Source organism: Phyllobates terribilis, unplaced genomic scaffold, assembly GCF_046119375.1.
Source record: "Phyllobates terribilis strain yellow unplaced genomic scaffold, ASM4611937v1 Scaffold_8__6_contigs__length_399053987, whole genome shotgun sequence".
In the NCBI taxonomy this organism is placed as follows: domain Eukaryota; kingdom Metazoa; phylum Chordata; class Amphibia; order Anura; family Dendrobatidae; genus Phyllobates; species Phyllobates terribilis.
The window spans coordinates 393335319-393359443 of record NW_027362768.1 but is presented as its reverse complement, the minus strand read 5'-3'; the positions used below and the strand labels follow the sequence as shown (position 1 = coordinate 393359443).

The 24125-nt window shown below is 47.5% G+C and overlaps 1 protein-coding gene across 1 annotated transcript in view; it reads right to left on the bottom strand.

The window, feature by feature from the left end:
- LOC141157781 (Fanconi anemia group D2 protein-like) overlaps positions 1 to 24125 on the bottom strand; it is a 203396-nt gene that overhangs the window by 122205 nt on the left and 57066 nt on the right. The window contains 3 exon segments of the mRNA XM_073645311.1: positions 23698 to 23813; positions 23816 to 23828; positions 23909 to 24043. Coding sequence (XP_073501412.1) covers positions 23698 to 23813; positions 23816 to 23828; positions 23909 to 24043 — 264 coding nt within the window.

Here is a 24125-nt window from a genome sequence, read left to right as displayed (position 1 = left end):
TAGTGAGATGAATCTGTGCTGCACTTTATGTACACGCTCAGTAGTGAGATGAATCTGTGCTGCACTTTATGTACACGCTCAGTAGTGAGATGAATCTGTGCTGCACTTTATGTGCACGCTCAGTAGTGAGATGAATCTGTGCTGCACTTTATGTACATGCTCAGTAGTGAGGCCGTGAGATGAATCTGTGCTGCACTTTATGTACACGCTCAGTAGTGAGATGAATCTGTGCTGCACTTTATGTACACGCTCATTAGTGAGATGAATCTGTGCTGCACTTTATGTACACGCTCAGTAGTGAGGCAGTGAGATGAATCTGTGCTGCAATTTATGTACACGCTCAGTAGTGAGGCCGTGAGATGAATCTGTGCTGCACTTTATGTACACGCTCAGTAGTGAGGCCGTGAGATGAATCTGTGCTGCACTTTATGTACACGCTCATTAGTGAGATGAATCTGTACTGCACTTTATGTACACGCTCAGTAGTGAGATGAATCTGTGCTGCACTTTATGTACACGCTCATTAGTGAGATGAATCTGTGCTGCACTTTATGTACACGCTCAGTAGTGAGGCAGTGAGATGAATCTGTGCTGCAATTTATGTACACGCTCAGTAGTGAGGCCGTGAGATGAATCTGTGCTGCAATTTATGTACACGCTCAGTAGTGAGGCCGTGAGATGAATCTGTGCTGCACTTTATGTACACGCTCATTAGTGAGATGAATCTGTGCTGCACTTTATGTACACGCTCAGTAGTGAGATGAATCTGTGCTGCACTTTATGTACACGCTCATTAGTGAGATGAATCTGTGCTGCACTTTATGTACACGCTCAGTAGTGAGATGAATCTGTGCTGCACTTTATGTACACGCTCATTAGTGAGATGAATCTGTGCTGCACTTTATGTACACGCTCAGTAGTGAGGCAGTGAGATGAATCTGTGCTGCACTTTATGTCCACGCTCAGTAGTGAGGCCGTGAGATGAATCTGTGCTGCACTTTATGTACACGCTCATTAGTGAGATGAATCTGTACTGCACTTTATGTACACGCTCAGTAGTGAGATGAATCTGTGCTGCACTTTATGTACACGCTCATTAGTGAGATGAATCTGTGCTGCACTTTATGTACACGCTCAGTAGTGAGATGAATCTGTGCTGCACTTTATGTACACGCTCAGTAGTGAGGCCGTGAGATGAATCTGTGCTGCACTTTATGTGCACGCTCAGTAGTGAGATGAATCTGTGCTGCACTTTATATACACGCTCAGTAGTGAGGCCGTGAGATGAATCTGTGCTGCACTTTATGTGCACGCTCAGTAGTGAGGCCGTGAGATGAATCTGTGCTGCACTTTATGTGCACGCTCAGTAGTGAGATGAATCTGTGCTGCACTTTATGTACATGCTCAGTAGTGAGATGAATCTGTGCTGCACTTTATGTACACGCTCAGTAGTGAGGCCGTGAGATGAATCTGTGCTGCACTTTATGTGCACGCTCAGTAGTGAGATGAATCTGTGCTGCACTTTATGTACATGCTCAGTAGTGAGATGAATCTGTGCTGCACTTTATGTACACGCTCAGTAGTGAGGCCGTGAGATGAATCTGTGCTGCACTTTATGTGCACGCTCAGTAGTGAGGCCGTGAGATGAATCTGTGCTGCACTTTATGTACACGCTCAGTAGTGAGATGAATCTGTGCTGCACTTTATGTACACGCTCAGTAGTGAGATGAATCTGTGCTGCACTTTATGTACACGCTCAGTAGTGAGGCCGTGAGATGAATCTGTGCTGCACTTTATGTACAAGCTCAGTAGTGAGGCCGTGAGATGAATCTGTGCTGCACTTTATGTACATGCTCAGTAGTGAGGCAGTGAGATGAATCTGTGCTGCACTTTATGTGCACGCTCAGTAGTGAGATGAATCTGTGCTGCACTTTATGTACACGCTCAGTAGTGAGGCCATGAGATGAATCTGTGCTGCACTTTATGTACACGCTCAGTAGTGAGGCCGTGAGATGAATCTGTGCTGCAATTTATGTGCACGCTCAGTAGTGAGATGAATCTGTGCTGCACTTTATGTACATGCTCAGTAGTGAGATGAATCTGTGCTGCACTTTATGTACATGCTCAGTAGTGAGATGAATCTGTGCTGCACTTTATGTACATGCTCAGTAGTGAGGCCGTGAGATGAATCTGTGCTGCACTTTATGTACACGCTCAGTAGTGAGATGAATCTGTGCTGCACTTTATGTACACGCTCAGTAGTGAGGCAGTGAGATGAATCTGTGCTGCACTTTATGTACACGCTCAGTAGTGAGGCCGTGAGATGAATCTGTGCTGCACTTTATGTACACGCTCAGTAGTGAGGCAGTGAGATGAATCTGTGCTGCACTTTATGTGCACGCTCAGTAGTGAGATGAATCTGTGCTGCACTTTATGTGCACGCTGAGTAGTGAGATGAATCTGTGCTGCACTTTATGTACATGCTGAGTAGTGAGATGAATCTGTGCTGCACTTTATGTACACGCTCAGTAGTGAGGCCGTGAGATGAATCTGTGCTGCACTTTATGTACACGCTCAGTAGTGAGATGAATCTGTGCTGCACTTTATGTACACGCTCAGTAGTGAGATGAATCTGTGCTGCACTTTATGTACACGCTCAGTAGCGAGGCCGTGAGATGGATCTGTGCTGCACTTTATGTACACGCTCAGTAGTGAGATGAATCTGTGCTGCACTTTATGTACACGCTCAGTAGTGAGATGAATCTGTGCTGCACTTTATGTACACGCTCAGTAGTGAGATGAATCTGTGCTGCACTTTATGTACACGCTCAGTAGTGAGGCCGTGAGATGAATCTGTGCTGCACTTTATGTACACGCTCAGTAGTGAGGCCGTGAGATGAATCTGTGCTGCACTTTATGTGCACGCTCAGTAGTGAGGCCGTGAGATGAATCTGTGCTGCACTTTATGTACACGCTCAGTAGTGAGGCCGTGAGATGAATCTGTGCTGCACTTTATGTACACGCTCAGTAGTGAGATGAATCTGTGCTGCACTTTATGTACACGCTCAGTAGTGAGGCCGTGAGATGGATCTGTGCTGCACTTTATGTACACGCTCAGTAGTGAGGCCGTGAGATGGATCTGTGCTGCACTTTATGTATACGCTCAGTAGTGAGATGAATCTGTGCTGCACTTTATGTACACGCTCAGTAGTGAGGCAGTGAGATGAATCTGTGCTGCACTTTATGTATACGCTCAGTAGTGAGATGGATCTGTGCTGCACTTTATGTACACGCTCAGTAGTGAGGCCGTGAGATGGATCTGTGCTGCACTTTATGTATACGCTCAGTAGTGAGGCAGGGCCGTGGAGTCGAAGTCAAAGTTTGAGTCGGAAGTCAGTGAAATTGAGGAGTCTGAGTCGGTGGTTAGGCTTGACTGACTCCACAGCCCTGCCTTAAAGAACTGTTCCCCGAGAAGACCCTGACTGTCAGCGGGATTGGGGGTGTCTACCGGCCTTTGCCGATGACCTGGGTTTTCCTAGACTGGGGTGCTGGGAGGGGGGGCGGGTTTTAAAAGGAAGTGGGGGGTGTCCAAGAGCCTCCCCACAAATGTTTTATTGGGGACCGATCCGGGATGGTTGGTCGCTCAATACATTCCTGACAACCCTCCCAGATTCGGCCCTTTAGGTGATTCAAATGTCAATGGTATGCATGATGATAATGTGTCTCGTGGTACAGAAGAGGCCAGCCATATCACGCTGCAGGGTGAAAGGAGCGAGCATCGGTGCTAAGGGAGATGGGAACTAGCATGGGGATCATGAAATAGGTGGTCTCGTGGAGCAGGCCAGTGTCACGACGGACTGTGACCTGGCCGGTGGTAGCTGCCCCATGGTTACTTCTGAGATAACAGGGGAGGATGAGAAAGTGGTATCCCCAGCCTGTCAATATGAGGGGAGGGTGTTAGTCCCCAGGGAGACAGCATACATAGCCAGTGTCACCCGCAGTCAGAATGGCCAGAATGCAGATAACGTGCTGCCTTCTGGACCCTCAAGTTGTATAACAGGACCAATTACTGACCCAGAGCAGGTCCCAGTGAGGTTGGGGCTGTGGTAGACTGGCTCACTTGGCTGCTGTTAGTGGTAGACACAGGAACGTTTTCTTCTGCAGGTTTACTTCAACATATTATAAACCACCGCAGGCTCAACAAAATAAACGACCTTTCTGGCATAACAAGAAAACAAAAGATAATTATAGCAGAGTCCATAGGCCCGCAGGATTCACCCACTCAGGGTACCATAAAGTTCAGCTCCGACTGGAGCTCCAGACTGGAAACGTCCTTGCCTCCAAGACAGAAAAAGGCTTGGTGGCTGGATTTAACTTGCCTAACCACACCCTTGATAGGAGATGTAGTGAGCAGGTGTCCAGCCCATCTCTGACACCTACTCACAAAAAACCCAACCCTGACATGGCCAATTAACCCCTCAGCACAAACCATGCTGGAGACAAACCTCTGGGTTTCACATCACGGAAGATGGTAACCTTCGTGATACACATCTCCCCTCACATACATTGCCAGTGACCCTGTCAGAAATCCCCCTCAGGCCAAAATCAGGGGTTTTGGCACCTTCAGACACCAAACAGGGAATTCTGGAGAGGGCATCAGCGTTACCGTGCATCTTCATGGGTCTTTGCTCCACGTGGAAACTAAAGTCCTGGAGGCCTAAGAACCACCTAGTCACCCGGGCATTCTTGCTCTTCTTTTCCCTTAACTATCTCAGAGGTGCATGGTCCAACATTAGTTTAGACCTACGGCCTAGTAGGTGATACTTCAAAGTGTCTACGGCCTATTTTGGTTAAACACTGTCTCGAAAATGGCAGTTTTTCTCGCAGGAAGAGCGCTTCTGGCTCAGATACAGGATGGGATGCTCTTCCAACCCAAATGCTCCCAACCCAACTTCTGAAGCATCCGTCTGGACCACAAATTCTTTCCTGAAGTCCGATGCCATCAGGACCGGATGTTTACACATAGCCAGCTAAAGTTCTTGGAACGCCAACTCTGTCTCAGCCGTTCATTTGGCCATCGTCAATTTGGTGCATTTAAGGAGATCCATCAGTGGTGCGGCAATTAGAGTGAAATTTGGGATAAACCGCTGGTAATATCCCACAATTTAAAGAAATGCCCTCACCTGCTTCTTGGAAAGCGGTTGCGGCCACTTCTGTATTGCTTCGACCTTGTTTACTTGTGGCTTGATCTAGCCTCTCCTGATGGTATAGCCTAAGTACTTGGCACATTGTTTTTTTTAGATTTATGGTAAATCCTGCTTTTCTCAGAGCATCCAGAATCGCCTGTACCTTTGGTAAATGGACTACGCCAGTCCAGGCTGAAGACTACAATGTCATCAAGGTAAGCTGAGGCATACTTTTTATGGGAAAGCTAGAATCTGATCCAGGGACCTCTGGAAGGTGGCCAGGGCCCCCTACGGTCCAAAAAGGCATTCTGGTATATTGAAAACACCCATCAGGTGTCAAGAAGGCCATCTTCTCCTTTGCACTCTGGGACATTGGGATCTGCCAGTAGCCCTTCGTCTGGTCGAGGGTGGTAATGTACTTTGTGGGTTCAAGTCTCTCAATGAGTTCATCAACATAGGGCATCGGATACGCATCAAAGTTAGACACGTCATTCAGCCTGCGGTAGTAAATACAAAACCGCCACTCACAGTCCGGCTTTGGTACGACGACGATGGGACTCGACCATCCACTTTTTGAGTCCTCTCTCACACCGACGTCTAGCGTTCTCTTCACCTTGTTTGAGACTACCTCCCGGCGTGCTTTGGGAATTCTATAGGACTTAATGTTCACCCTCTGTCAAATCGCCATGCTCTACCACCAGCATATGCCCCGGCAACTCCGAGAACAGGCCACGGTTCCGATGCAGCAGTTCTCGACACTGTTGCTTCTGGGCCGGCGATAGAGTCTCTGCAATCGTTACATCCTCCACTTTGGCTTCAGGACTGGCTCCCAAGCAAGGAGTTTCCATCAATTCCCAATCTCCCCCACGGCTTTACCAAGTTCACACGGCATACTTGGTGAGGTTTCCTTTGTCCTGGCTGGTAGACCTTGTAATTAACCTCGCTGAGTTTTTCCACCACCTCGTATGGGCCTTGCCACTTGGCCACAAACTTGCTCTCAGCAGTGTGAATGAGCACCAGAATGCGGTCCCCAGGCTGGAGCTGCCTCAGTTTCACTGATCGGTTATAGACCCTTGCCTGTGCCTCTTGTGCTTGAAGGAGATGTGCCTTCACAATAGGCATCACTTTCGCCATTCTCTCCTGCATCTGGGAGACATGTTCTATGATGCGTGACCTTGGTTTCTCCGACTTCCTTGGCGATATCCAAGAGCCCTCGCGGATGTAGACCATACAGGAGCTTGAATGGAGAGAAGCCGGTAGAGGCCTGAGGACCTTTCCTGACAGAGAAGAGCAGGAATGGAAGCAGATAGTCCCGGTCTCCTCTCGACCATCCTTTTCAATGACCTTCTTGAGCATAGCCCTTAAGGTCTTATTGAAGCGCTCCACTAGGCCATCCGTCTGCGAATGGTAGACTGAGGTTCAAAGTAGGGCAATCTGGAGGACCTTACACAGCTCCTTCATCACCTCTCATGAAGGGGGTTCCCTGGTCCGTCAAGATCTCCTTCGGCAGGTTTGTCCTAGCAAAGATATGGACAAGCTCCCGGGCTATGCTCTTGGCAGAAGAGTTCCTTAATGGTATTGCTTCGGGATACCGGGTCTCAGTCCATGACCACTAGTATGTATTGATGCCTCAGTGCAGACTTAACCAAAGGACCTACTAGGTCCATGGCCATTCTCTCAAATGACAGACTATCCCAGGTAAAGGGACTGTGAAAGAGGTCATCTGGCAGGTGGGGCAGGACCTAAAATAATGTAGGATCTCCCAGTAACATCCAGGCCAATAGAACCTCCGCATTATCCTCTGAGTTCTCTCTACACCCAGATGTCCCCCCAAAACATGCACATGGGCCATATCTAAAACTCTCCGTTGGCAGGGTCCTGGAACTAACAGCTGCTCCACCATCTCACCTCTCCTCAGTTTGGTCACCCAATATAATAACTCAACTTTAACTGTAAAGTGTGGGAACCTGGTGTCGGCCCACAGCTCTTGAGCAACCCTGTTACATACGGTAACATTATCAAACGCCCCCTATAAGGTAAGGTCCCTAATTTAAGCAGTCCCAAAGTTCTCTCCAGACACTTAACTCAGGGAGGTTGTGCTCCTCGGTCACCATCTTGTCCTCCTTCCCGGCAAGGACACACGAGAAACTCATCCATCTTTGATTTCGACAGTTTCTTCCCGAGGAATCCGGCTTTTGTTGGAGACCCCCTTTTTACACAAGTCCCAAAACAAGGAAAACTCCCGTCCCAATATGACAGGATGTATCAAGCCCATCACTACCTGACCTAATGGGACTGGGCACCACAGTCTGTTCCCAGGGTTACTCGGGCTACAGGGCATCTCCATGTATGCAACCAACACCCACGAATTTCGCAGAGATCAACTGGTGGGGAATTGTAGCACTGATCAGAGTCACCAGACTTCCCGAGTCCAACAGTCCAAGTATCATCACCCCATTAATTGACAAGGCACACACTAGCGGCCCCTCGCTGGGTAGACAGTCCACACTACAGAAAGGATAGGCGTAATAGGAACAATGCCGGCCTAGGCTGCAGTCCATAGGTAAAGGGGACATATGGCACCGGGCGGCTACATGTCCAAAATTGTGACACCGGCAACAGACCACATACTTAGCAGCCTTTGGGGGACCCTCAGTGGAACTGGTACGCCTCCCTTTGTGGCTCTAGACTCTCCCTGTGGTGAGCCCACCCCTCTTTGTCACGGGTAAGTGACTATGTCCAGTTTCCTGAGAGATTTCTCAACAACCTGGTACCTCTTTACTAGGCCAACCAGGTCGTCCATGATCGGAGGGTCGCCCTGGGCAACTAAAGTCTGCACTGGCCTTGGAAGGGAGTGGATGAATCTGTCCATCAGTTTAGGGAAGAGTTGCTGCGGATTGCCCATGAGATTCCGCTAGCTGGACACATGGGGGTTCGCAAAACCACCACCTAGTGGTCGGCGCTCATAGCACAGGAGCATTTCTGCTGCATATAGGGGATCTCCTCATCACCTCTATGTAGCAGAGGCGATCGGACAGTTGCGGCTTCTAGTCTCCTATGGAGACTATAGAAACATGCAAAAAGTGAAAAAGAAATGTTTTTAAAAATATATAAAAGTTTAAATCACCGCCTTTCGCCCCATTCAAAATAACATTTAAAAAAAAACAACCCACATACACATATTTGGTATCGCCGCGTTCAGAATCGTCCGATCAATATAAAAAAAGAATTAATCCGATCAGTAAACGACGTAGCGAGAAAAAAAATTCTAAACGCCAGAATTACGTTTTTTGGTCTCTGCAACATTGCAATAAAATGCAATAACAGGCGATCAAAACATCAGATCTAACCCAAAATGGTATTAATAAAAACTTCAGCTCGGCACGCAAAAAATAAGCCCTCACCCGGCCCCAGATCAAGAAAAATGAAGACGCTACGGGTCTGGGAAAGTGACGCCATTTTTTATTTTTTTTTTTTTTTTTTTAGCAAGCTTTGGAATTTTTTTTCAAGACTTAAATAAAAAATAACCTATAGATGTTTGGTGTCTATGAACTCGTAATGATCTGGAGAATAATGATGGCCGGGCAGGTTTAGCATTCAGTGAACACGGTAAAAAAAAAAATTAAAAATTGGTATTGCACTTTTTTTGCAATTTCACCATGCTTGGAATTTTTTTCCCCGTTTTCCCGTACACTATATGGTAAAACCAGTAATGTCCGGAAGGCCCGGGAGCGGGTGTGCGAAGTGGGTCAGCCGGTGTGGGTCCTAGTACCAACAACCCAGGACAAGCTTCAGGTAGCCTGGGAAGGTCCATATCCCATACATTAAGGCCTCAATGATGTAAATTAGGTGGTCACCGTTGACCACGCCAGGAAGAGGCAGAAGGTCTTCCACATTAACATGATGAAAGCTGCTCCCTTCCTGTGTGTAGCCTTCCCAATGAAGACGTGCCTGGAGTCTGGGTGAATTTTCTGGCAGCACGGTCTACTGAAGACGCGGGATTCACCCTGCAGCTATCCATGGACCAGAGCTCCAAGCAGGCGGAGGTGCTCCAGCTTTACCTGACCATCTTCTCAGGTGTACTAGGGAGGACGCAGCTACCCTTCCACCAGGGAGTCTTCCCACCCCCAGTGCAGCAACCTGCAGACCGTGTCACCCTAGAGGTGCAAAAAGACATCAAAATAAAAATTTTAAACCAAAAGTGCATGGGCCTTGCCAGTATTCCTGGTCCCAAAAAGGACCCGACAACCCGGTTCTGCGTGGACTACAGGAGGTTAAACGCCATCACAGCTCCCGATGCGTACCCAATGCCACACACCGATGAGCTGCTGGATCGCTTAGCCGGGGCCTGGTACTTTACAATCATGGACCTGAGTCAAGGTTACTGGCAGTTTCCCCATGTTCCAGGAGGCCCAGGAGAGGTCCGTCTTCATCACCCCATTCAGACTGTACAAATCCCTCGTCATGTCCTTTGGCAGGAGAAATGCCACTTTCCATCAATTGGTCAACCAGCTGCTCGAGGGACTAGATGAGTTTTCTGTTGCTTACCTGGACGACTTTGCCGTCTTAACTCCCTCCTGGGAGGAACACCTGGACTAGGGGCTCAGGAAGCTCCAGGGCGCTGGTTTGTCTATAAAGCCAGGAAAATGTCAAATAGGCATGATGGAGGTGCAGTACCTCGGTCACCGAGAGGGTGGCGGAACTGAGCCCGGGAAGGTTGATGCTACCGCCTCCTGGCCTACCCCCAAGACCAAGAGGCAAGTGGTGTCCTTCTTGAGTACTGTAGGAAGTTTGTTCCCAACTATAGTGCCCTTTGATAAGCCTCTGACTGACCTCACCAAAAAGAAGCTACCGCAGACAGTAGACTGGACGTCTGACCGAGTGGTCCTTCACAGTATTGAAAGCTGCCCTCGCCAGTTACCCAGCTCTACACGCCCAGGACTTCACCCCAGCGTTTTGCAGTTCAAACAGATGCCATTGCATTAGGCCTGGGTGCTGTGCTCAGCCAGGTAAGCGGGGAGGAGGAAGAGGATCCGGTGATGTTCCTCAGCCGCCTCTGTGGAGAAGAAGGAGTGTCCCACCACGGTGTAGGCCCTACGGTAGCAGCAGCCCTACCTATACGGGCACAAATTCCCCATAGTGACTGACCACAACCCCCTCAGCTGGCTGCACCTACAGCAGTACGATTTCACCATTCAATACAAGAAGGGTAGTGAAGATGGCAACGCAGATGGGTAGTCCCGCCAGGGGGGGATGCCAGAGAGATGGGCTTAGGAGACCATCTGTAAATCAGTCTTCCATGCAATCTCTAAAAGTGGAAGGTTTCGTAGATGTAATTGTAAAAATCTATGAAGTTCTCATAGTAATCACAGTGAATACTGAAGCAAGGCTAGAACTCTATTAAACTCTACATGACCTCCAGATGACCCCAAGGCAAGGGACCCCCTTGCTGGGAACAGGTAATTAAAAATTGGAATCTCGTGAATCACAGACCAGGCAAGGCTGACAGAGGAGTTTTGAGATACGACAGATTTATGGCCGGTAGAGATAACCTATCAGCTCTAGCATCACGTTGGGACAGAAAAGCAAGAGGATTACTTTAAAATCCTTCGCTCTCCTTTCAGAGTTTATGAATTGAGGTTTGTATGAACGGCAGAGATATGATAGATAAGAAAGTCATTTTTAAAGTTAATAAGGTCAGATGGATGATGCTATCCATGCCATGTTTCCTACCTATAGAAAGGTAAAATCGTGATAGAAAACATGACAGTAATATCTCCTGCCTGGGACCTCCAGGGGCTAAAATATTGTGGAATACCATAATTTTCTAAAGACTAAGCCACATCCCATAATTTTCTGAAGACCATCCCTGTTATCAGTCACTGGAGGGCAGGTATGTGGGTGCAACTTGTGTGAATAAAAGAAAATAACAAATTGTAATCTTTTTCAGTCCTGGGAGATGCAGTTCACTATTAGTCCTTCATAACAGCCAGAGCCGAACCCTGCGCCATCAGGTTCAGGACGTTTCTTCTGTTTATCCTTTTTATTTTACAATGAAGAGCAGGAGGATAACAATGATCTGAGCTTCTGACCTTCAGGTCCCACATCTCACCATCCACTCCTGCTGAGCGTGAGACTCCCACCATTATATTAGACCATCATCTTGGTGATCACATACATAAATGTGACTTGTGACTATTTATCATACGATTAGTCCTGCAGATTCTCGTCAGGTCTCTGCATTGTGAATGTTTTGCTCCTGGTGGTTCCTGTATAATAGCTCAGTGTGTTATCAAGCTGATGCCCAAATGAAGGGTCACCGGTGCGAATCGAGGAGCTGCCATGAGGAAGGTCTCCTGTCACTGCATGTAATTCTCTTCTCTCCAATGAATTTCCATGATCTTATACAAGTAATCTGGATATTACAGATCTGGATGTGATGGTAATGCCGGCATTGTTTCTTTGGTCTCAGTGATACATCCAGGGCTTCGAGACGTCAAGGGTGTAAGCTATGGGGGTGCAGGTGTCCCAGGGGGCTCCACAGCTAGCACTTAAGAATAATGCAGCACTTTACTTACAGCGTCTTGTGACAACTTTTGCTGTGAAGTTAGGGAGTTTTAAAAGGTATGGTCCAGGACAGGGCCCGGGGTCAGCACCCGGGCAAGGGCTGGTGCCCGGGACACTATGGAGCCCGTGAGCCAGGGAAGCACAGTACCAGCACCAGCGAAAGGGCCTCTCATCCCTGCTTGCTCAGGGCCCCGGCACTTGCAATACTTACCTCGCCCCGTTCCTCCGCAGCACCAGCGTCTTCTGACACGTCTCAGGTCAAAGGAGGCGATGACATCACTACAGCGCCCTCTGCTGAGCAGTCACAGTGCAGAGAGCCGAAAGACAGCAATGCTGAGGAGTCCGGAGAAGAGCAGCGGCAGCGAGAAGAGGCCAGTATTGGATTTTTACATAATTTTTTATGTATGGAGCATTAAATGGGGGCCATTATTCTGTATGGTCAGTGAATATGAATAGCGGTACCAGAGCGCCAATAACAGGGCAAAAATATTAAAAGGACTGATTTATCAATACCCACAACGCGTTTCGCTGGACACAGCCACCTTCATCAGGTGTGACAAGCAGCAAACAATTGATCCTTATATACATTTGACTAGGTATACAATTACTTAAAAGGGGCGGGGCCAGATACAGAGTAATACCTCTATATTAACCCCTTGAGTTCATATATGCTCAATAGAGTAAAAAGGATTGTTATAAAATAATGCCTAATGAAGCATATAGGGTTCTTATAAAAAGGATTCGCTGTAAAAAAAAAAAAAAAAAACTTGTGAATCCTATAATCTTAATACTTCATAGGATATATTGTCATCTACCACCCTGTATTTTAGATTATATAAAAAAATAATAATAATAATTTTTACATACAACATAAAACAATGCATAAATATAAAGTATAAAATTACAATCATTTTTTTATATAATCTAAAATACAGGGTGGTAGATGACAATATATCCTATGAAGTATTAAGATTATAGGATTCACAAGTTTTTTTTTTTTTTTTACAGCGAATCCTTTTTATAAGAACCCTATATGCTTCATTAGGCATTATTTTATAACAATCCTTTTTACTCTATTGAGCATATATGAACTCAAGGGGTTAATATAGAGGTATTACTCTGTATCTGGCCCCGCCCCTTTTAAGTAATTGTATACCTAGTCAAATGTATATAAGGATCAATTGTTTGCTGCTTGTCACACCTGATGAAGGTGGCTGTGTCCAGCGAAACGCGTTGTGGGTATTGATAAATCAGTCCTTTTAATATTTTTGCCCTGTTATTGGCGCTCTGGTACCTCTATTCACATTTACTGATTGTCCCTTTCCCCCTGTTGGGGTGCGGTAGAGCTGCCATTAATCTATTGTTTTTTCACCTGTGGGAGCAATTTAATTAAAATTACTACCCTGGTTTTCCAAGCTGCGCTGCCCTAACCCCTCCGGAACGCTGCCGGGGGTGTTGGTGAAGCTGGGCGTCCATCACGGCGTTACATGCAACTAACCTGATCCCGTGATCCACCACCGAGAGATCAGGATCTGTGAACGCCGCTGGAAATAGATGACAGCCACCAACAGAGCGGAGCTTGTGGAGCTTTACACTGGGGTTGTGCAGAGGAGCACAACTTCATAAGGTTAGTAGCCATCCCCACACCCCTCTACAAATTGCATTACTGAGTCACCCATTGCGCCTTGTTCTCTCCTCTCTTTACATTATTCTGTATGGAGCATTATATGGGGTCCAGCATTCTGTATGAAGCATTATATGAAGTCCATTATTCTGTATAGAGCATTATATGAAGTCCAGTATTCTGTATGGAGCATTATATGGGGTCCATTATTCTGTATGGAGCATTATATGGGGGCCAGTATTCTGTATGGAGCGTTATATGGGGGCAGTATTCTGTATGGAGCATTATATGGGGGCCAGTATTCTGTATGGAGCATTATATGGGGTCCAGCATTCTGTATGAAGCATTATATGAAGTCCATTATTCTGTATAGAGCATTATATGAAGTCCAGTATTCTGTATGGAGCATTATATGGGGTCCATTATTCTGTATGGAGCATTATATGGGGGCCAGTATTCTGTATGGAGCGTTATATGGGGGCAGTATTCTGTATGGAGCGTTATATGGGGGCCAGTATTCTGTATGGAGCATTATATGGGGTCCAGCATTCTGTATGAAGCATTATATGAAGTCCATTATTCTGTATAGAGCATTATATGAAGTCCAGTATTCTGTATGGAGCATTATATGGGGTCCATTATTCTGTATGGAGCATTATATGGGGGCCAGTATTCTGTATGGAGCGTTATATGGGGGCAGTATTCTGTATGGAGCGTTATATGGGGGCCAGTATTCTGTATGGAGCATTATATGGGGTCCAGCATTCTGTATGAAGCATTATATGAAGTCCATTATTCTGTATAGAGCATTATATGAAGTCCAGTATTCTGTATGGAGCATTATATGGGGTCCATTATTCTGTATGGAGCATTATATGGGGGCCAGTATTCTGTATGGAGCGTTATATGGGGGCCGTATTCTGTATGGAGCGTTATATGGGGGCCAGTATTCTGTATGGAGCATTATATGGGGTCCAGCATTCTGTATGAAGCATTATATGAAGTCCATTATTCTGTATAGAGCATTATATGGGGTCCATTATTCTGTATGGAGCATTATATGGGGGCCAGTATTCTGTATGGAGCGTTATATGGGGGCAGTATTCTGTATGGAGCGTTATATGGGGGCCAGTATTCTGTATGGAGCATTATATGGGGTCCAGCATTCTGTATGAAGCATTATATGAAGTCCATTATTCTGTATAGAGCATTATATGAAGTCCAGTATTCTGTATGGAGCATTATATGGGGTCCATTATTCTGTATGGAGCATTATATGGGGGCCAGTATTCTGTATGGAGCGTTATATGGGGGCAGTATTCTGTATGGAGCGTTATATGGGGGCCAGTATTCTGTATGGAGCATTATATGGGGTCCAGCATTCTGTATGAAGCATTATATGAAGTCCATTATTCTGTATAGAGCATTATATGAAGTCCAGTATTCTGTATGGAGCATTATATGGGGTCCATTATTCTGTATGGAGCATTATATGGGGTCCATTATTCTGTATGGAATGTTATATGGGGTCCATTATTCAGTATGGAGCGTTATATGGGGTCCATTATTCTGTATGGAGCATTATATGGGGTCCATTATTCTGTATGGAGCATTATATGGGGTCCATTATTCTGTATGGAGCATTATATGGGGTCCATTATTCTGTATGGAGCATTATATGGGGTCCATTATTCTGTATGGAGCATTATATGGGGTCCATTATTCTGTATGGAGTATTATATAGGGCCCATTATTCTGTATGGAGTATTATATAGGGCCCATTATTCTGTATGGAGCATTATATGGGGTCCATTATTCTGTATGGAGCATTATATGGGGCCTATTATTCTGTATGGAGTATTATATAGGGTCCATTATTCTGTATAGAGCATTATATGAAGTCCAGTATTCTGTATGGAGCATTATATGGGGTCCATTATTCTGTATGGAGCATTATATGGGGGCCAGTATTCTGTATGGAGCGTTATATGGGGGCAGTATTCTGTATGGAGCATTATATGGGGGCCAGTATTCTGTATGGAGCATTATATGGGGTCCAGCATTCTGTATGAAGCATTATATGAAGTCCATTATTCTGTATAGAGCATTATATGAAGTCCAGTATTCTGTATGGAGCATTATATGGGGTCCATTATTCTGTATGGAGCATTATATGGGGGCCAGTATTCTGTATGGAGCGTTATATGGGGGCAGTATTCTGTATGGAGCGTTATATGGGGGCCAGTATTCTGTATGGAGCATTATATGGGGTCCAGCATTCTGTATGAAGCATTATATGAAGTCCATTATTCTGTATAGAGCATTATATGAAGTCCAGTATTCTGTATGGAGCATTATATGGGGTCCATTATTCTGTATGGAGCATTATATGGGGGCCAGTATTCTGTATGGAGCGTTATATGGGGGCAGTATTCTGTATGGAGCGTTATATGGGGGCCAGTATTCTGTATGGAGCATTATATGGGGTCCAGCATTCTGTATGAAGCATTATATGAAGTCCATTATTCTGTATAGAGCATTATATGAAGTCCAGTATTCTGTATGGAGCATTATATGGGGTCCATTATTCTGTATGGAGCATTATATGGGGGCCAGTATTCTGTATGGAGCGTTATATGGGGGCCGTATTCTGTATGGAGCGTTATATGGGGGCCAGTATTCTGTATGGAGCATTATATGGGGTCCAGCATTCTGTATGAAGCATTATATGAAGTCCATTATTCTGTATAGAGCATTATATGGGGTCCATTATTCTGTATGGAGCGTTATATGGGGGCCAGTATTCTGTATGGAGCGTTATATGGGGGCAGTATTCTGTATGGAGCGTTATATGGGGGCCAGTATTCTGTATGGAGCATTATATGGGGTCCAGCATTCTGTATGAAGCATTATATGAAGTCCATTATTCTGTATAGAGCATTATATGGGGTCCATTATTCTGTATGGAGCATTATATGGGGGCCAGTATTCTGTATGGAGCGTTATATGGGGGCAGTATTCTGTATGGAGCGTTATATGGGGGCCAGTATTCTGTATGGAGCATTATATGGGGTCCAGCATTCTGTATGAAGCATTATATGAAGTCCATTATTCTGTATAGAGCATTATATGAAGTCCAGTATTCTGTATGGAGCATTATATGGGGTCCATTATTCTGTATGGAGCATTATATGGGGTCCATTATTCTGTATGGAGCATTATATGGGGTCCATTATTCTGTATGGAATGTTATATGGGGTCCATTATTCAGTATGGAGCGTTATATGGGGTCCATTATTCTGTATGGAGCATTATATGGGGTCCATTATTCTGTATGGAGCATTATATGGGGTCCATTATTCTGTATGGAGCATTATATGGGGTCCATTATTCTGTATGGAGCATTATATGGGGTCCATTATTCTGTATGGAGCATTATATGGGGTCCATTATTCTGTATGGAGTATTATATAGGGCCCATTATTCTGTATGGAGCATTATATGGGGTCCATTATTCTGTATGGAGCATTATATGGGGCCTATTATTCTGTATGGAGTATTATATAGGGTCCATTATTCTGTATGGAGCATTATATGGGTAACTGCGATGAGAACCAGATTCGCTCTAAGTTATATGTGGTTTAGTGGGAGGAGAAGACCCTCTCACCCTACGGGGAACTTGGTGCGAGTCTGTTTCTATGTAAATGTTTTATTGAGGACACTTCTTTTATTCGGGGAGGGGGCAGGATTCACTCATTCAGTTTTTAGATGATATCAATAACAATAGTAATTTCTTTTTTACATCTAGTATACGTGCTACGTCAGTGAGTTTTTGGATAGCACACTATTCCTGGAGGGCAAAGCTTTGCCTACAAAATCATACAGCAAAACAATGGACAGTAATGGTCATATTCACATAGACAGCTGCCACTGGCCAGCGAGGCGGGAAAACACACCGGAAGGACGAGACAAGGATCGGAAGAGGCGGACGAAACAGGGAGAGCATTACAAAGAATCCCAAAATACAGTCCATCAATTCATCCAGAAAGGACACAGTCAGACTAGACTGAGGAAATCCATAGACCAGCAGGGGAACATCACGGGAACAAGTGACGGCATCAAGAGCAGCAGGAGAACATCACGGGAACAAGCGACGGCATCAGGAGCAGCAGGAGAACATCACGGGAACAAGCGACGGCATCAAGAGCAGCAGGAGAACATCACGGGAACAAGCGACGGCATCAAGAGCAGCAGGAGAACATCACGGGAACAAGCGACGGCATCAAGAGCAGCAGGAGAACATCACGGGAACAAGCGACGGCATCAAGAGCAGCAGGAGAACATCACGGGAACAAGCGACGGCATCAAGAGCAGCAGGAGAACATCACGGGAACAAGCGACGGCATCAAGAGCAGCAGGAGAACATCACGGGAACAAGCGACGGCATCAAGAGCAGCAGGAGAACATCACGGGAACAAGCGACGGCATCAAGAGCAGCAGGAGAACATCACGGGAACAAGCGACGGCATCAAGAGCAGCAGGGGAACATCACGAGAACAAGCGACGGCATCAAGAGCAGCAGGAGAACATCACGGGAACAAGCGACGGCATCAAGAGCAGCAGGAGAACCTCACGGGAACAAGCGACAGCATCAAGAGCAGCAGGAGAACCTCACGGGAACAAGCGACAGCATCAAGAGCAGCAGGAGAACCTCACGAGAACCAGCGACGGCATCAAGAGCAGCAGGAGAACATCACGGGAACCAGCGACGGCATCAAGAGCAGCAGGAGAACATCACGGGAACAAGCGACGGCATCAAGAGCAGCAGGAGAACATCACGGGAACAAGCGACGGCATCAAGAGCAGCAGGAGAACATCACGGGAACAAGCGACGGCATCAAGAGCAGCAGGAGAACATCACGGGAACAAGCGACGGCATCAAGAGCAGCAGGAGAACATCACGGGAACAAGCGACGGCATCAAGAGCAGCAGGAGAACATCACGGGAACAAGCGACGGCATCAAGAGCAGCAGGAGAACATCACGGGAACAAGCGACGGCATCAAGAGCAGCAGGAGAACATCACGGGAACAAGCGACGGCATCAAGAGCAGCAGGAGAACATCACGGGAACAAGCGACGGCATCAAGAGCAGCAGGAGAACATCACGGGAACAAGCGACGGCATCAAGAGCAGCAGGAGAACATCACGGGAACAAGCGACGGCATCAAGAGCAGCAGGAGAACATCACGGGAACAAGCGACGGCATCAAGAGCAGCAGGAGAACATCACGGGAACAAGCGACGGCATCAAGAGCAGCAGGAGAACATCACGGGAACAAGCGACGGCATCAAGAGCAGCAGGAGAACATCACGGGAACAAGCGACGGCATCAAGAGCAGCAGGGGAACATCACGGGAACAAGCGACATCATCAAGAGCAGCAGGGGAACATCACGGGAACAAGCGACGGCATCAAGAGCAGCAGGAGAACATCACGGGAACAAGCGACGGCATCAAGAGCAGCAGGAGAACATCACGGGAACAAGCGACGGCATCAAGAGCAGCAGGAGAACATCACGGGAACAAGCGACGGCATCAAGAGCAGCAGGAGAACATCACGGGAACAAGCGACGGCATCAAGAGCAGCAGGAGAACATCACGGGAACAAGCGACGGCATCAAGAGCAGCAGGAGAACATCACGGGAACAAGCGACGGCATCAAGAGCAGCAGGAGAACATCACGGGAACAAGCGACGGCATCAAGAGCAGCAGGAGAACATCACGGGAACAAGGGACGGCATCAAGAGCAGCAGGAGAACATCACGGGAACAAGCGACGGCATCAAGAGCAGCAGGAGAACATCACGGGAACAAGCGACGGCATCAAGAGCAGCAGGAGAACATCACGGGAACAAGCGACGGCATCAAGAGCAGCAGGAGAACATCACGGGAACAAGCGACGGCATCAAGAGCAGCAGGGGAACATCACGAGAACAAGCGACGGCATCAAGAGCAGCAGGAGAACATCACGGGAACAAGCGACGGCATCAAGAGCAGCAGGAGAACCTCACGGGAACAAGCGACAGCATCAAGAGCAGCAGGAGAACCTCACGGGAACAAGCGACAGCATCAAGAGCAGCAGGAGAACCTCACGAGAACAAGCGACGGCATCAAGAGCAGCAGGAGAACATCACGGGAACAAGCGATGGCATCAAGAGCAGCAGGAGAACATCACGGGAACAAGCGACTTCATCAAGAGCAGCAGGAGAACATCACGGGAACAAGCGACGGCATCAAGAGCAGCAGGAGAACATCACGGGAACAAGCGACGGCATCAAGAGCAGCAGGAGAACCTCACGGGAACAAGCGACAGCATCAAGAGCAGCAGGAGAACCTCACGGGAACAAGCGACAGCATCAAGAGCAGCAGGAGAACATCACGGGAACAAGCGACAGCATCAAGAGCAGCAGGAGAACATCACGGGAACAAGCGACAGCATCAAGGTACCGATAACCCAGGACAATGGGAAAGCAGATTCCTTACTGTGGACACACACTGGTCATTGCTAATAATAGGGGAACTTATTAAGCCCAGACCCAGCTTTATATCTAGAAAAACCTGCAATTTGGCTGGTAAAATAGCACCAACAATAGTGAGGAACACGACATGTAATCAGAGGCGGGAAAGAGGTTTATACCCTGTAGAAACTGTGCAATGTGTAAAGCAGCAGGAAAATATGTGGCACCATAAAAGCACACAACATGGCACACTAAGGGAGCAATGTATGGCATAAAAGGCCAGAACCAAGCGTGAACTGTGAGATTACCAGAACAGACCCATATCAGAAGACCACGCACGGGGCGTCCTGTCACAGCAATGTCAGGAGCACAGACCGGCCACACAACTGCAGGCGGGCCAGACAACAGCAGCCGGCGGGCCAGACAACAGCAGCCGGCGGGCCAGACAACAGCAGCCGGCGGGCCAGACAACAGCAGCCGGCGGGCCAGACAACAGCAGCCGGCGGGCCAGACAACAGCAGCCGGCGGGCCAGACAACAGCAGCCGGCGGGCCAGACAACAGCAGGAAGTTCATTTTGGGCTGTAGAAAAAGTGGATAAACATTGGAGAGGAGGAGATTTCACACAGCGATTGGAGAGCTGAAAGCAGGCGGATATTCACAATAAATACATCAAGACCAATAGGTCTCCACAGCGAGATACAACTATTTGCCTTTTACACATCAATTACAGTTAAAACCAGCAGTTTCCATCCACTATATATAAAGACACATCTGCATGTTTTTCTCAATATCTGACATGAGATCAGAATAATCCTTTCCCGTTTTAGGACAATTAAGATTTTACCATAATGTTTAATATTTGCCCAATGCCGGAATAATGAGAGAGAGAAGGTTTAAGGCATTTTTATTACTTACTGCAAAGTCAGAAGTTTCCATACAGTAAGATTACTGTGCCTTTAAACAATTCTGCACTTCCCATATGATGATGTCAGGTGTTTGGAGGATTCTGGTAGGTGTTTTGGCAACATCTGAGTTAATTAGAGACACACCTGTGGATGTATTTTAATGCACACCTGAAACACATTGCTTCTTTGTGTAGCATCATGGGAAAGTCTAAAGAAATCAGCCAAGATATCAGGAAGAGAATTGTGGACTTGCACAAGTCTGACTCATCCTTGGGTACAATTTCAAGATCCTTGAAGGTGCCTCGTTCATCTGTACAAACAATTATACGCAAGTACAAAGAAGATGAGAATGTCCAGCCATCATACCGCTCAGGAACGAGACGGGTTCTGTGTCCCAGAGATGAACGTGCTTTGGACCGACATGTGCATATCAACCCAAGGACAAAAGCAAAAGACCTTGTGAAGATGATGGCGGAAGCTGGTAAGATTGTGTCAGTAACCACAGTGAAATGAGTATTGTATCAACATGGACTGAAAGGCCGCTCTGCCAGGAAGAAGCCATTACTCCAAAAGAAACATAAAAAAGCCAGATTAATGTTTGCAAATGCACACAGGAACAAACACCTAAATTTTTGGAGACCTATCCTGTGGTCTGATGAAACTAAAATTGACCTTTTTGGGCATAATGACCATCGTTATGTTTGGAGGAAAAAGGGAGAAGCTTAGAAGCCTAAAAACACCATCCCAACTGTGAAACACAGGGGTGGCAGCATCATGTTGTGGGGTTGCTTTGCTGCAGGAGGGACTGGTGCACATCACAAAATAGATGGCATCATGAGAAAAGACGATTATGTGGCAATACTGAAGCATCATCTCAAGACATCTGCCAGGAAGATAAAGATTGGACGGATATGGTTCATCCAAATGGACAATGACCAGAAGCATACGGCCAAAATGGTAAGAAAGTGGCTGAAGGATAACAAAGTCCATGTTTTGGAGCGGTCATCACAAAGCTCTGATCTCAGTCCTATTGAAAATTTATAGGCAAAGCTGAAAAGGCTGCGAACGCCGAGCGAAGCGACCTACACACCTGGATCAGGTACAGCAGATCTGTCAGGAGGAATCGGCCCAAATTCCACCAACTATTGTGAGAAGCTTGTGGAAAATAGGAAAGGTTCATTCTGATTTCATGTCCGATATTGAGGAAAACCTGCAGATGTGTCTTTGTATATACTGTATGGAAACGTCTGGTTTTAACTGTATCTGGGAGCAATGGATGGAGGCCCTGGCCTCTATAAGGCCTGGTACACATTGCAGACAATCCCTGATGAAGGCGCAGAGACGCGTCGGATGAGCAGCACTCCCCCTTCTCTCCTGAGGAGAGTCCGTACTGCTCGGAGTGACGTTACACATCTGCAAGACGGCAGACATGACCGGCCGGCACCATGCCAAACAGTGGATCCAAACGCACAGGATTCCTCACAATCACTGCCATCCTACAACCAGCATTGCTTTCCAACATCTTTGTATATTTTTTATAAACACGGCCTATAGTTCTGCATTGAATATATAAATGTAATAGTGTATGGCTTCAGGGGTAGGAACAGACCTATCTGTAACGTACATGTATACACACGGGACACACACTCATTCCATGCACTGGAATCGAAGGTGTATACACCATACGCTCACTGGGAGTTGCCCAATAACCGGCCTAGTAGTGGAAGCAGCCGCGGCCTCGTCCATCACTTGTCAGTCAGTTGCGAAATTGTCCTGATGATCGGAGGAGGCGGATTGTTGCTTCCTGACAACCTGGTAACAGCGGGCGATATCTGTGGAATCCCTGGCTGTTTTCCTTACTCCCCATACCTGTGGGATTTTAGGCGGCAGCCCCACTGCTCCGGACCTGTGGGATTTTAGGCGGCAGCCCCACTGCTCCAGACCTGTGGGATTTTAGCAGCAGCCCCACTGCTCCGGACCTGTGGGATTTTAGCAGCAGCCCCACTGCTCCGGACCTGTGGGATTTTAGCAGCAGCCCCACTGCTCCAGACCTGTGGGATTTTAGGCAGCAGCCCCACTGCTCCGGACTTGTGGGATTTTTGCAGCAGCCCCACTGCTCCGGACCTGTGGGATTTTAGCAGCAGCGCCACTGCTCCGGACCTGTGGGATTTTAGCAGCAGCGCCACTGCTCCGGACCTGTGGGATTTTAGGCAGCAGCGCCACTGCTCCGGACCTGTGGGATTTTAGGCAGCAGCCCCACTGCTCCAGACCTGTGGGATTTTAGGCAGCAGCCCCACTGCTCCAGACCTGTGGGATTTTAGGCAGCAGCCCCACTGCTCCAGACCTGTGGGATTTTAGGCAGCAGCCCCACTGCTCCAGACCTGTGGGAGTTTAGGCAGCAGCCCCACTGCTCCAGACCTGTGGGATTTTAGGCAGCAGCCCCACTGCTCCAGACCTGTGGGATTTTAGCAGCAGCCCCACTGCTCCGGACCTGTGGGATTTTAGCAGCAGCCCCACTGCTCCGGACCTGTGGGATTTTAGCAGCAGCCCCACTGCTCCGGACCTGTGGATTTTAGGCAGCAGCCCCACTGCTCCGGACCTGTGGGATTTTAGGCAGCAGCCCCACTGCTCCAGACATGTGGGATTTTAGGCAGCAGCCCCACTGCTCCAGACCTGTGGGATTTTAGGCAGCAGCCCCACTGCTCCAGACCTGTGGGATTTTAGCAGCAGCCCCACTGCTCCGGACCTGTGGGATTTTAGCAGCAGCCCCACTGCTCCGGACCTGTGGGATTTTAGCAGCAGCCCAGCAGCTGTGGGATTTTAGCGACTAGTCCTCGCTCTTCCTCTTCTAGTCATATAACACGTGAAGGTGACAGCAATGACAGCGCAGACGCTCACCTTTATAAAGACAGCGTATAGTGCCACCGCAGAGGTGTGACTGGACACCAGGTCATTCATCACATCCAGTGCGGTGTCCACCTCCTCAGCATAACCGCTGCACACGTGAGCGACAGAGCCGCCATCAATTCCTGCAAATGCCAAAAAGAAGCAGTCAAATACCGATCGCAAGACAAAACACGGAGAGCAGAGAGCCTCCGCCATCACTGACCTGCTGGCAGTAACGGTCAAACACCAGGAAGGAGCGCGTATAAAGATGGCTGCCGAAGCAGGACACCGCCGGCTCCACACTCCTCAGGAGGGTCTGCGCCAAGGACAGTATGGACGCAAAGAAGCCCATCAGGACCTGCGGAGGAAACCACCAGTGAAGACCTGGAACCAGGCGAGGGCCCCCAAATACAGGACACCGGGCAAGTCACCCCCTCGAC